The following is a 14,127-nucleotide window of genomic DNA, read 5'->3' as shown; positions in this document are numbered from 1 at the left end:
AAACTTTTCCATTTGAGAATGATGGAGGCTACCATGCTCTTGCACTTCCAATGCTGCAGAAATTTTCTTATACCCTTCCCCAGATCTGTCTTCACACAACCCTGTCTCGCAGGTGAGACCGAGTAGGCCTAGTTCACATAGCCTAATGCCAGATAGCCCAAAAATATTTGGTCAGACAGACCATGCATTCGAAATGAGGTGGATGAATGGCCATATCAGCTGGGTTTGCAGCAAGCTTATGGCCCTATGTGCATTGTGTTTGCGTGTGTACGTACGTGCGTGTGTGCGTGCGTGTGTGTGTGCGTGTGTGTGTGTTTGTGTGTGGGGGGTGCTTGGTCACACACGCACATTCTAAAACATCGCTTGTCATTTCTCAGTCCTTCTCTCTTGAACTTCCATTATTTATAATCTAGTAGTACCGAAATGTCGATGCCCATAATCTTGTATTAGTATTTTTACTATACTATTTTCCCGGTGTCTCATTTAAAAACATACACATTCATACAACCTACCCTCTGGTTGGCTGGGCTTTAATCTGGCGACTAGGCCACGCCCACTCAGAGTCGAATTTTTTTGGGAAATCCCCGTTCTCAGCGTGGTGCATTGTAACATTACAACAACAACACTGCGAAGACAGAAACCTAGATTGCAAGTGTTTGGTAGTTAAACGTGTGCATGCAGACGATCAGCGTGGAATAAAGAACAAAGCGTCCTTCATATAACGGGAGGCGAGGTATGGTGTTGATTGAATTTGTTGCTTCTTTTGAATTCTTTATAGCTAATTTGGTAGCAAGTCATTCAAACTGATGTCAGATTTAACGTTGGGTTTGCGTTTGCTAATTTGCACCGCCAACTTGAAAGAAGTTAACTACACAGTAGTGGTTGTTTTGTGTGCAGCTGTATTATGGTGTGTGGATTGCAAGTCATAGGACTGGTAACGTTACTAATATTTTATTTTTTTGCAACTGATTAAATGTTTTGATTGCAACTGAAGCTCGAATCGCTTGAAAGAGATGAATAAGCATACGCTACCTTGTTTTGGACCATGCTAGCGTGCTAATTTTGCTTTTAGGTGAATGAGCTAATTTAGCCAAGTTGAACCATTTCCTGTGGCAAATCAAACTGTGAAAGATTGATTCATTGAATTTAACATCAGTTGAGGGATAACTCGGTTACTTTTTCAGTTCATTGTTTTTTAATGTAGGCAAATGCGTGTTGTATGATATTAGTCGCTTGTAACTTAATAACGATTTATTTATTTTGTATCAACATTGGCTAACTGAAGTTGGTAGCGTTAATAAGCTAATGTTAGCTTTTATCTTGTGTTATTCGAACTTTTGAAAAACCCTCGGTACCGTAAAGAAATGTTTCAAAGCGGTGACTGAGGAACATAGAAAGACAAAAGTAACGTGAAAATGTTTATGTTGTGGTGTAAACTCTATGGCTAATGTGACTTAGCTTACAGCTAGCAAAAGTATCAAGGATGTTGTGGTCATTTGTCCTGAAGTTGACAATACTTGATATATGCCAACCATATTGAGGTGACTCATTGAAATTTAAGTATTTACGTTACTCTCAGAGTGACTATGGTCAGACTGCCGACTAGCTGACTTGTTACCTTTCTTCGGGAACACATGTTAAGGCCGTGTTGTGGATTTGTTAATCCACAGGCCGTGAATCGTATGACGCCAGCAGGGAGCACCACACACATTCACGGAGTTCTAGCTAGTCCTAGTAGTCAGTAAAGTTACCGTAGGAAGAGGGGATCAGTCAGATTATGTGGATTAACGTCAACTAAATTTCTCACACTCTACTACTACTAATGCAATATTGGATCAGAGATTGTGTGATTAATTGAAATAATTTGGCATTAACGATGTAGCCTGTTTTGATACGCTGTATCAATGCGACTTTGTTGTCATGCCCCATGCCTCCAATTTAGCTGTTTATTTGTTTATTAATTCTCAACTAATCGTAAATAAAACATTTATTATGTCAGAGGTAAGAATTATGAGGTGTACAATTCTAACCGTCAACATCAAGCACAAGGGAGTTTGCACAAGCACAATCAGTGTTGGGGTGGGATTTTATGCTGTGTCTGTCTTGTTGTCTCACCATTCTTCCACCATGCTAATCCCTTCAGTGTGTTTTTGATAGTCTTCTCTGTCCTCCCGTTGTCATCTCTGGTACCAAAGCCTTGCTTCTGTGGGGAATGAAGAAAGTCAAAATGAATCAAGAAGACATGCCAGAGTTGCCCATGAGTCAGGGGACATTTGATGAGTTCTGGTCCTCAAACTTCGTGGAGAATTTGGACAACACGTAAGGCCAATTTTGACAAATTTTTTTACAAGTAACACCTAAAGTCTAGCAGTGGAAGTATCCTGGCTTGGGTTGATTACTGAAGGTAGAATAGACACAAAGGGTTTAACTCATTAAACAGTGTACGCTTATTGGTCCACTTTTGTTTAACAACCAGCAAGGACATTTATTTAGAAGATGTCAGGGGTTTTAGTGAATACGCTAAATCCTAAAATATCCTTAGAGTATACTAAAAATCTAATGTCAAGGTTATCTGCAGAAAGTCTGCAAAAAAATGTTTTTTGCTAATGTTATCTCATACAGTTACCACCTGTAACTTTGCTACTTGTTTCTAAGATTGCTGGAGAACAAAGGCAGTTACCTTTTTATCAGAGCCTCTGGCATTAGTCATTTGTGTGCATTTTCTGCTTTACAGCATCCTTGATGTTTTGCCGCCTGCCTTCGACAATTCAGCGATGGCGTCCCTGATCGATTTGGTAAGAAGCCATTTTTTAACAGATTATATTTCTATATCTTTCGTTGTTTACAACACACTGTTACATATAATTACTTGCTGATTCTCAGTTATAGTTTGCATATTCCTCCTGTTAAGTTAAGTTAGAGTGTATGGTATGAAGTTCCTACTAGAAATTTGTTGTCTGCATTTTACCCATCTGGGGGCACATGCACTCAGAGCAGTGAGCTCACTACTAGCACACCCACACTAGAAGCAAGCATACACACCCAGAGCAGTGGGCAGCCCTTGATCCAGCACCCGGGGAGCAGTTGGGAGTTTGGTGCCTTGCTCAAGTGTGGTAATGTGGATGTGGGAAAGTGCTGTTCAGTCTGATTCATGTTTATTTGATCCATTCTCTTAGAATATTGGCATTTTGGATGATGCCCAAATGGTATCACTGCAATCTGACATGATTTGGGCTATGTCCACACTAATATGTACAATCCCAGTCCAGACTAGCATTTCAGATCATCAAATCATTGTCAGAGATGATCTCTGCCCATACAGCACTCCTAAAAATGAATATCACATGACTACACACACACACATGCGCGTGCGAGTGGAAACCATGAAGCAAATAGTCTACTCTGGAGTTGTTACCTAGTTACAGAAAGTACTCTGAATTAGGAACAGCAATGGCAGAAAGTAAAACCAGAGATTTCTTTGCCTGGACCAAAGGTGAGGTAGAACTAGCATTAAAGTCAACAGCATGCAATACTTTTAATAGTCACTGGTTGTTGAGGCTGATGTGATGGGTATGTTGAGACTAAGACCAAATCAGGAAGTGAATGTGGTTGTCTATCATTTTCCAAAAGTTTCTGTTTTACATGTCCATATGGGTACACACATCAGAACATTCAGATCTTTTCTTGTTTTTGTTTCACTTCAGGAAGTGTTTTCCAAAAAAAAAAAAGTTTGTATCAGCGATGGGGGAGTAACATCACTCCTGTTGATGTCCAAACAAAACAGAGAGCGAGCATGCTACTCCCTCCCGTGCTATTGAAACTCTCCTAAACTCGCATCTCGCCAATTATTGGTTGGAACACTTTATTTTACCTTTGAGTGGTTGGCAACACTTGTTGGTAGTAATTGTTTTTGTGTACAGATCTCGGAGCCTGCTTATGGGGCAGGCAGCTAGCAGATTGTTAGGAAAGATTAGATGAATATGATCATTTATATTTGGGCCTGAAATAGCTGATACAACCTTTAAGATCTCGGTTTGCATATGGATGAGCAGCCCAAATGAATATGAAAATGTGCAGTTTACAAAATATCTGCGTGGATGAGACCTGAGAAGTACTTGTTGCCTTGAATATTGGTCTGCCATGTTGTTTACGCTGCTGTTCTTGACCATGCCTCCCTCCTCAGGGCCAGGCTGGCGTGGACGGCTTTGTGGGGCTGGAACTCCCGCTGGACGGGTCCATCCCCACCCCATCTGGCTCCCCCGTGGCGGACTGCCTGCCCCCCACCGCCACCACAGTGCCCTCCACCACCGACTACCCCGGCGACCTGGGCTTCCGTGTCCGTTTCACCCAGTTCAGCACTGCTAAGTCTGCCACTTCCACAGTAAGGGACACTCTTGTCTTATAATCATGCTGCACATTTATTCCTCTCTGTTCAGTTTTCTTTGCAGATGCTCACACCTGTTGAAGGCTTGGCTAAGTAATCTGTGAATCTTGTGAATACATACATGACAAAGAACGTATAGGGGTTGCATCAGTGGAAAGTATGGTCAGCAATGTATTGAGGCAAAAATGGCAGATGATTAGAAAGTGTGTGGCATCAAATGTCATTGTTATTTGCTTACATTGCTATAAGTTATAAATGAACATACAGGATGACTGTAAGCTGTAACCTTTATTCTGAATTCTGAAATGTCCTAATTTTTGGGGATTCAGAAGAGGAGCATGTATTTCCAGATAGATAGATGGCTATTAAATCAATTAAACAGACCTACACAAACAAATATAGCTAATGAAGGAGGAGGATGAATAAAGGATAAAATAAATATATATTTTTTCAAAAGTTGTGCTTGGTCAATGTAGTTGATAAAATGTATGAAGAAGCGGAAAGATATTCAACACAGCATTTCCGTCAGCGCAAAATAATTTGGTGTAAGATTTAATGTAGACCTAGATCTCAAACATTTGGCAATAACATAATTTTGTCAAAAACTAAGGATCAGTCTTCCTGATTAGCAGTGATGTAATAATACTGTCTCTGAAGGAGAAAGTTATCACAGAGCATAAACCATACTCCATCAAACAAATGTCCAAACATGGCTGACAGTCGTCAGTTACAAAGAAAGAAGGTGCAGGTTATGCTTCACTTGTTGCTCTCTGTTCCTTCATATATATTTGTTAAGTGAAATAGTTGATGGTTGTGTTTTTTTTTTTTTTTTCTGTTTCTCTTTTTTTTATTTATTTATTTATTTATTTTTTCAGATTTAGTTTATTTTATACCAGCACACTGAAATTCCATACATTGTTTTTTAAAAGCACCTTTGGGTGAAGGGTTCAGCCATATCCCGCCATGTGCGACCTTCCTTGTTTTAACACTTTAAGCCATGTGTCTGGTAAATCTGTGTAGGTTTTGCCGCCAGTCCAAGTCTCCTCTGAATAAGGTAATGAATTGAGTATTGCAATGAGTAGCCAAATTTCATCAGTAGTGATTAAAAGTTCAACGTTTACCTGCTAGCAATCGCATGGGCAAATATGGCACCCTTCCATTCTGATTCTCCATGTGCAATCGTCTTCAGTGAGTAGCACAGCTGCATGGTCGGGTCCATTGTCCTCAGCTCAGCACAGGCTAAGATTGAAGTGAGTGATCTGGTACGTCAGGACCACCCAACAAAGAAATGGGTAGATGCCTTCTCAGTAATGGAGTGAATGAATGGCATTTTTGGGAAGTGGTGTTTGGAGTTGTTGGAGGGTTAGATTTTTTTTTTTTTCCTTTTTGGGGGGGGGGGGGGGGTGTATTCTGTAACGTCACTGTGGGTTCTGAATCCGCACCTCCCTCTTACCAACGTTGTTGGTTTGAATTTGGCGAATGGAGACCCGCGATTCTGACATGACCAGGCATGTCCCACCCCAAGTGCCAGCCTTATCTCTGTAGGGGAAAGGGTTAAAACCTCATCAAAAAGGGCTGCCTCCTGTAAAGGCTTCAAGTTTAGTTTGCAGAATATTTCATCAGCATTTTCCTTTTGAGATGGTTCATCATTTGGTTAGTAAAAATTCAGGGTTTTATTAAAGGGAGGCAGTCATACATTTTCCTGCTGATAATAGAAAATGTCTCTCGTTATGTTATCTTATGTGTCTTGTTATCTTTCCCGTTTATTTTTTTCCTTTCGCCTCATCCTGTTTTGACACTTACAGAACTTTCTTTTTGTATTGGCAACAAAACTTGAAGAGTTAACAGTGAAGAATACCTATTGATCAATCTCTCTCTATATCTATATCTATCTATCTATCTTTATCTCTATCTCTATCTCTAGTTCTCGCAGAAGCTGAACAAGCTCTTCTGCCAGCTGGCTAAGACCTGCCCGGTGGAGGTGTTGCTGGACGCGGGCGACCCTCCTGTGGGCTCCTACCTGCGGGCCACTGCCATCTACAAGAAGTCCGACCATGTGGCCGACGTGGTGCTACGCTGCCCGCACCACCAGAACATCGCTGAGAATAACGAAGGTGTGTGTGGTGTGCGCGTGCATGTGTGTGGTGTGTGCGTGCGTGCGTGCGCGTGCGCTTGCAAGAGGGGGAGTAAGGTTTGACTGATATGTATGTTGGGCAAATAGGTTTGTGCCATTATCAAGTCATCATGTGTGGTGTCTTATTAGACCCAGATATCTTTTTATCTTAGCTGGTATCTGATTCCCTGGAGATGCGGTATAATCCTGAAGACACTCGGAAGTGAGACGCCTCTCTTCGGAGATCATACCGTGTCCATTGTCCACTTGATGCCCTGTGGAATGCAATGCCCTGAATTTGAGAGCCACGTGTTTTTTGCTCTGTAGGTGTGGCCCACCGCAGTCACCTGATCCGCATAGAGGGCATGCAGAGGGCCCAGTATCTGGAGGACGCCGTTACCAAGCGACAGAGCGTCATCGTGCCCTACGAACGCCCACAGGTACACAAGCAAGCTATTGCATGATTTCTGCACACAAGAAATACTACAGTTCGTTGTGTATGATTTCAAGAGGATCTGTGTAGCTTACTCATCTTCTCACTTTTCAATTTTACTTTTGTGTCGTATAAAAAAAGTGCAGACTACAAAATATGTCTTTGTCCCGTCGTACAACAATTTGACATTCGCATGTGTATGATTAAAATGATATTAACAGTTCAGTTGTGGGAATGAATCAAAGTGAGTTTAAATACATGATGTGTATATGTTTAAAGATGTCTATGCTAGACCCCTCCCTTATGTGACATTGAAATGCTGTATCGAAATGTTCCTTTGGGGAAATGTTGGTTTGGGGATTTCTGTTCCACAGCACTGTATATTCATCTTCAGGATTTACATACCACAGCATTACAAGTAACAGAGCATCACATAACAGACAGACAGGTAGACGTCCAGAAACCGCCGTCACATGTGAGACTGACCAAAGTACAAAACCACGTGAACGTCAAACAGAGAGCACATAGTTTATGCTGCTAAAGGAATTTTTCTGGAAGGGAACTTAATAAAGGAGCAGAGTGACTCGGACTGGGCGATATGGAGAAATGGCGACATCCGATACGATGCACTATGATAAAATCTTATCTAATATTATTTTTTATATTTTTATTATCACCATACTGTAAAACATCTCAATAGATGCAGCCAGTAAAGAAAAATATTGCCCACTGATCGGGAAATGATGTGCATGGGCATCAGTTTGCACATGGAAAACTTTTTTTTTATTTTGCGCACAACTTTATGCAAAAACATCACCCAATTAAATTGTTTATTGGACCCGTGTGTGTGTGTGTGTGTGTGTGTGTGTGTGTTTCTACACTCTTCTGACAGTGTGTTTGTGTCCACAGCTGGGCTCTGAGGCCACCACCATTCTTCTGAATTTCATGTGCAATAGCAGCTGCATGGGTGGCATGAACCGGCGCCCCATCCTCACCATCCTGACCCTGGAGAGCCCAGAGTGAGTCATCCATCCTCCTGTCTGTATCACTCTGTGTGCGTTCGCTTGTGTACATAGGAACAATATTTGCATCTCCAGTCAATGTACAGTCTCTGTCTCCAGCCAGAGCTGTATTGTGACTTGAGAGAGATATTGTACAAACGTTCTGCACATGCCATTCCTGTCCCTACACTATGCATGCATGTCTCTCTGTCTCTCTTATGTCATACCCTTCACTTTGATCTCTCAAATATCTCAAGTGATCGCAATTTTCGCTGATTTTTGTAACTGAACAAGTGCTTACATAAACATTTTCACTGATAACAGATAAAAACTCTACAGTTACAATTAAAGAAGGAGCAAGTTATGCTTCACTTTTTGCACTCTGTTTATTTGTTTCAAATAATTGAAATAATAAATAATTCTAAATGGTGAATGAATAAAAGTGAAATAATTCCCTTCCCAAAACCAGGGGTCAGGTCCTCGGGCGTCGGTGCTTTGAGGTGCGCGTGTGTGCCTGCCCGGGGCGCGACCGCAAGTCGGAAGAGGAAAACAACGGCAAGAAGAACGGAGAGAAGATTCTCTCAGGGACCAAAAGAAGTAAGGAACAAGGGAATGAGAAAGGGAAAAGGGTGGGAGCAGACGTGGGAGATGTCGGAAGGTCTTGAAAGAGGAGTGAGGTCTTACTCTAAATAATACTTTTGTACAGTTGCATTAGTGAGGGGGACAAGTAGTATAAAAGTTACTTCTCTTTGAGGGGAAAACTTTTTTTTTTTTTTTTTTTTTTTATATATATAAATCTGAGGCTCTCAGAATCTACACTAATGCCTGAGTACATCATCTGAAGGTAAAATGTAAAAAGTGATTGGAATTGTTTACGGTGTTGGGAAGTAATGGAATACATGTATTCTGGATTACGTATTTTAAATATAAAATATGAGTAACTGTATTTAAATACAGTTACAATTTAAGTGGGTAGTATTCAGAATACAGTTACACTGATCAATTTAAGGGATTACATTTGTAATCATTATAACACGGAGGCCATGACTTTTCAAACTCAAATATTTTTTTAACCACACCATTTACTCTGTGCATCTCTCAGGTAGCTCCTTTCTCTCTCCCTCTCTTGTTTATGTTGATGACTTACGGTAAATGAAAAACCTCATAGGGAATGTAGAATGTAAAATTAGCTGGGTTAGCAGTATATCCAGCCAGCATGTTTTTTTATCTATGTATACTTTGTTTGAGATTTGGTAGCCTTTTAGCCTATGTGCAGACCAAAAATGTCTGTTGTAGGTACTTTGACACAATGACGTTAACAGTGTTTCTTAGCATATAGGCTTATATCAATTCATCCTTATTGTAAAGCAGGTTATGGGTTGTTTTTGACACTATATTGACAACTTCACATAACCTCACATCACAATTTCATTCACTGCTAATAAAATATAATGCCATGCTTATGTAATCCAAAGTATTCAAAATATGTTACTCACTTTGAGTTATCTATCGGGAAATGTTATAAAATACTTTTTAGAGCATGTATTCAGTAATCTGTAGTGTAGTACATTTTAAAAGTAACCTTCCCAACACTGATTGTTTATGAATAACTGCCGTGGACCCATAGTTAACCCTTTGTTAACCCGTAGAAGTGCAGGTGTCTGAGCCAGAGAGGGAGGGGCAGGCCGTGCCCAAAGCTAGCTCCAGCAAGAAGCCCAAGACTGAAACCAACCCTGATGACGAGATCTTCACTCTTCAGGTGAGAAGGGTGCGGAGTGCTGCAGTGCTGAAACCTGCTTTTTGTCTCACAGCTGAAAGCACCAAAGCACCCTTTACCCCTCTTTAGCATCCAGAAACCTGCTGTCAGCCATTCTGCATGTATCGTCCCCTTCTTCTGTCCTCCCCTGTTGTTTCTGTCCTCCTCATGTCCTCGTCTATTCGATCATCACAGATTCGGGGGCGGAAGCGCTTTGAGATGCTGAAAAGCATCAACGATGGCCTGGAGCTCAGTGATGCGGTTCCCCAGGCAGACCAGGAGAAATACAGGCAGAAAGGGTAAGGCCTAGAGGGCTCTATGGGCTGTCCATGAACGGTCTCATAGCATGAAATGGTCACTTTCAGTGCTTTTATGCATACTTTTAGCATGTAGTTATAGCAGACCTAGGCAACCCAAACAAATGGATTTTGTTATTTTTGTGTTTTTGTATCGGTAACCATCCCAGTATTGTGGACCCTAGTCTTTGTATGAGCAAAATTTTTGCTCTTAATTCAATTTATTCATGGAATGATCGACTAACAGACCACATTCACATAAGTTTCATGTGGTATATTTAATCAATGTACAGCCATCTCCATTCTATTCTAATACCAATGGTTTGACATTGGTTCGCAAGACACTTACAGTCACCTTTCTCAAAACTCTGTTTTGAGAATGGCCCACATACAGAGGGTCAGGTCAGAGGTTCAGTGGGTAGCACCCTTTCTTTTAGTTGAGTGCCCTGAAGAGCATCATATAAATGCAAAGTATCGTTGTTAAGTCTCCTTTTTGAAAGGTTATGGGTAGAGCATGCCTGTCATCAATGTCATGCAAAGCAGGAAGTCTGTTGGCAAAGTTTTGCATATACAAATATTTGAGCTTATCTGGTGTTTTGTTTTTTATACACAGAAAACACACACGAGTCTGTGCATGCTGCTGTGCGCAATTACACTGCAATCCACATTTTGTTAAATTTTCAGTTTGACAACTGTGAAACAAAAAACTGCATGGAGGTAGAGGTGAAAGGTAGTGATTGATTATCTGGAAAACAAGGATGGTTAGCTGAATAAATACATGTTTATTCAATTTGACACATTCAAATACAATATGATGTATTTGTATCGGTTTGCTGCCACACACAAACTGTCTGGTGTGTGATCTCCTAAATGTGCTCATCTATGCTATAAGTGGTAAAGGAAGTGGCTTGGACCTTACACTGAATGGAGGAATAATCAAATGAATAATTTCTTCACTTGTTTAGCTCAAATGTTTAAAACGGCACTAAAGAAGATCTGGGTAGTTCCTACCAGGCTTGGAATTTCACCATTCTGGGGGCAAGGCCACTTGGCCTTCAGTTGGGCATATTTGGTGGGGGGCACAAAGGCCAAAGTAAACTATACAGTAGTAGGCTATAAAAATGATCAAAGTTTTTTATTTAGCCTATTCACTGCAGTAGACCTGCATCACTGTATGAAACATTACAAAAACATGAAACATGACATATTACATAGAACTGTAAATCATCTGATCATCTAATATTTACAGGTATCTAGGCTATATATAACATTTATTTTATATTTGGCCTGTTATAAAATCATGTATTGAACAATTTAACCACAGCTCAGCTTTAAGAAACTCAAATAGCCTAGATGCATGCTTAGCATTTTGTGCTCATTAGGCTAAGGCTACTTTCACAAACTCGGTCAGCTGTCCTCTGATTTACCAATATCTAGGCGATATTTGTAACATTTGTTTTGTATTTGGTTATGAAATCATGTGGAACAGTTTCAACACATAGTAAAACTTAAAGCCCAAATTTGGAGACATCCATGCATGTCAATTTACTGCAAATTCAAAACTGGATTACTCTGGAACGGCTAACTGTACAGGGGACTGCTTACACCTTTGTGTTCAGTAAGGTATGCTGTTTATTCTGATATTGGTTTGTTGTGTGTTAAAAGAAGGGTTCGTGAAGTATTCCACCGAGATATTGAATGGGTTGGGAGATCATGGGACGCAAAACCTTCAGTAGAATGTATGATTAAATTGAATTATATTATTTACTTTTCTCGCGAACCGTTCAACTCCGCAGTTATCGGGTAACATTGTTTAAAAGCTGAGAAAAAGCTCTTTCATGTGATACTTGTGATGTCTGTGTGATGAATAGGCTACTTCGCGAGTAGTTCAACTGAGATGAATGGGTGAATTTGGACGCACTTTCTTTCTTGCGCTGTCACTGTCTCCACTGCGTAAAAGACTAAATTAATTTGCGCTGTGAATGCTAAGATTATTTTGACAGGCCACAGGCTAAATAAAAATCGCTATTGGTAGGATGCAAAGCAGAATATTGAAAGAAGGGGGCACCAAGGCCACCGTGGCCTGTAAACCTCTGATTTTCAAAGGGGCCTCACGGCCAACGCAAGAGGCAACGACGGCCATGGCCGTCGTGGCCGCCGGGAAATTCCTACCCTGGTTCCTACCCAAACAGAAATTGTCTAGGTCGGTAATGGCCTATAGAAGGCTACTCAGACAATGGCAGAAGTGCTGTTTGTCATGTTATGAGGTTATGTGCCATCAAAATGATTTTGGCAATGTTATGTTAAGGTAAACAAACTCTTAAGGGTGCTTTTAAGACTTTGCCTGATATTCCTCAGACAAACAGACAAAAAACCTGCAGTCTATTCTCTAACCGGAAATCTTGAACTATTCATGGGACTTATACTTATGTTAGATGTTAATGTTTGATACTATAATGCCAACGGAAATTATTTAATCTGTGATTTAGGGCCTGTCTTGTCATATCATATTGTGTGCCCTCATATACCTAAACTGCCTCAGCTAACCGTCCCTGTCTCCCCCCACAGTGTGCCCAGAGCCAAACATGGCGACGCAGCGGTGGCCCCGAAGAGTGGCAAACGACTGCTCGTCAAGGAGGAAAAAAGCGACTCGGACTGAATCTGCGCACAGTGGTGTACCTCCAACCCTGCAGGGAACACACACACAATATCACGCACACACACACAATATTACACACACACACACACAATATCACACACTCTCACACACACACACACACACACACACACACACACACACACACACACACACACACACACACACACAATATCTCACACACACAATATCTCACACACACAATATCTCACACACACACACACACACACACACACAATATCACACAATATCACACACACAATATTACACACACACTATCACACACTATCACACACACTATCACGCACACACACACACACAATATCACACACTCTCACACACACACACACACACACACACAATATCTCACACACACAATATCTCACACACACAATATCTCACACACACACACACACACACACACACAATATCACACAATATCACACACACAATATTACACACACACTATCACACACTATCACACACACTATCACACACACACACACAACATCACATATCACACACACACCACACACAAATATAGGTCTTCCCTGCCAGGTTTTCACTTGAAAACACCAGTGTTAGCGTAGGCATTACAGGACCACTAGTGACCCATTCCCAACCCATCAGTGCTGTCCATTTGTGGGTTTGCACTTTTTGTTCAACTAGTTATCGGCTATCATGAAATTACTTTTAGTTTTCCAACTCTAACAAAACTTTTTATATATTTGATAATTATAGTCTAAAGGTTAGAGGTGAAGTTAAATGTATTTTTGAATGTCTTTTTTATGTTTTGTATTGAAAATGTTTGCAGATTCTTTGTATTTTCTTCTTTTGTTATATTTTCTCAGGCTTATTTTTGTTAAGAATTGTCATTTGTTTCTTTTGCATGTATACACACACATACATACTCGTACACTCGAATACTTTATCAGCGTTTTTTGTTTTTGTTTCACTGCCAATTTCAAAACTGCCCTTGTTTTTTGGAAAATGAGTTCAATACTTTTAGAAAAAAAAAGAAATTAAGGGAGATTGGATAAACAAAAGCAAATAAACATTCCTTAAACAATGGCTTTTTCCTTTCTTTAATAACACCAATTTCTATATGTATATGTGAGTGCCTGTAAAATCCCAGCGATCAAATCTTAGAAATTAGTTGTTCAAAATCAAAAAAAAAAGAAAGCATCATGAACTAATCTTTAAATTAATAACAACTTAAATTATTTAGGGAAGCTAAGTGGATCCCAAATAACAACTTGTTTTGCTTTATATAGCTCTTTATCAAGGTACCCAAAGCACTTTTCAGTGAATGGGGGATACTTCACTAACCACCACCAGTATGTAGCACCCACCTGAGTGAGGCACGGCAGCCATTATGCACCTGAATGCTCAACACACACACCATCTTGAAAGAACCAGCTAATAACACTGGTGATTAGCATGACTGGGGAAGCAGGTCAAATGATACATATACTGCAATATAGGCTG

General features: G+C 40.5%; 1 protein-coding gene across 4 annotated transcripts; it reads left to right on the top strand.

The window, feature by feature from the left end:
• Positions 1-579: 579 nt before the first annotated feature.
• Positions 580-12,976, top strand: LOC121690445 (cellular tumor antigen p53-like). 4 transcript variants are annotated; one of them, XM_042071009.1, is made up of 12 exons: positions 581-733; positions 2,158-2,319; positions 2,735-2,795; positions 4,184-4,381; positions 6,309-6,498; positions 6,825-6,937; positions 7,840-7,949; positions 8,401-8,528; positions 9,581-9,690; positions 9,883-9,986; positions 12,552-12,690; positions 12,911-12,976. In XM_042071009.1, the coding sequence occupies exons 2-11, from the start codon at positions 2,213-2,215 to the stop codon at positions 12,640-12,642; spliced, it is 1,212 nt and encodes a 403-aa protein (XP_041926943.1). In that variant the 5' UTR covers positions 581-733; positions 2,158-2,212; the 3' UTR covers positions 12,643-12,690; positions 12,911-12,976. The 4 variants fall into 4 exon arrangements, with proteins under 4 accessions (XP_041926944.1, XP_041926943.1, XP_041926945.1 ...); XM_042071010.1 differs by lacking the exon at positions 12,911-12,976 and having other exon boundaries at positions 580-733; positions 2,196-2,319; positions 12,552-12,728; XM_042071011.1 differs by lacking the exon at positions 12,911-12,976 and having other exon boundaries at positions 12,561-12,728.
• The last annotated feature ends 1,151 nt before the right edge of the window (positions 12,977-14,127 follow it).

The sequence above is a fragment of the Alosa sapidissima genome, chromosome 18, assembly GCF_018492685.1.
Source record: "Alosa sapidissima isolate fAloSap1 chromosome 18, fAloSap1.pri, whole genome shotgun sequence".
NCBI lineage: Eukaryota > Metazoa > Chordata > Actinopteri > Clupeiformes > Clupeidae > Alosa > Alosa sapidissima.
This window is presented reverse-complemented; position numbering and strand designations above follow the sequence as displayed.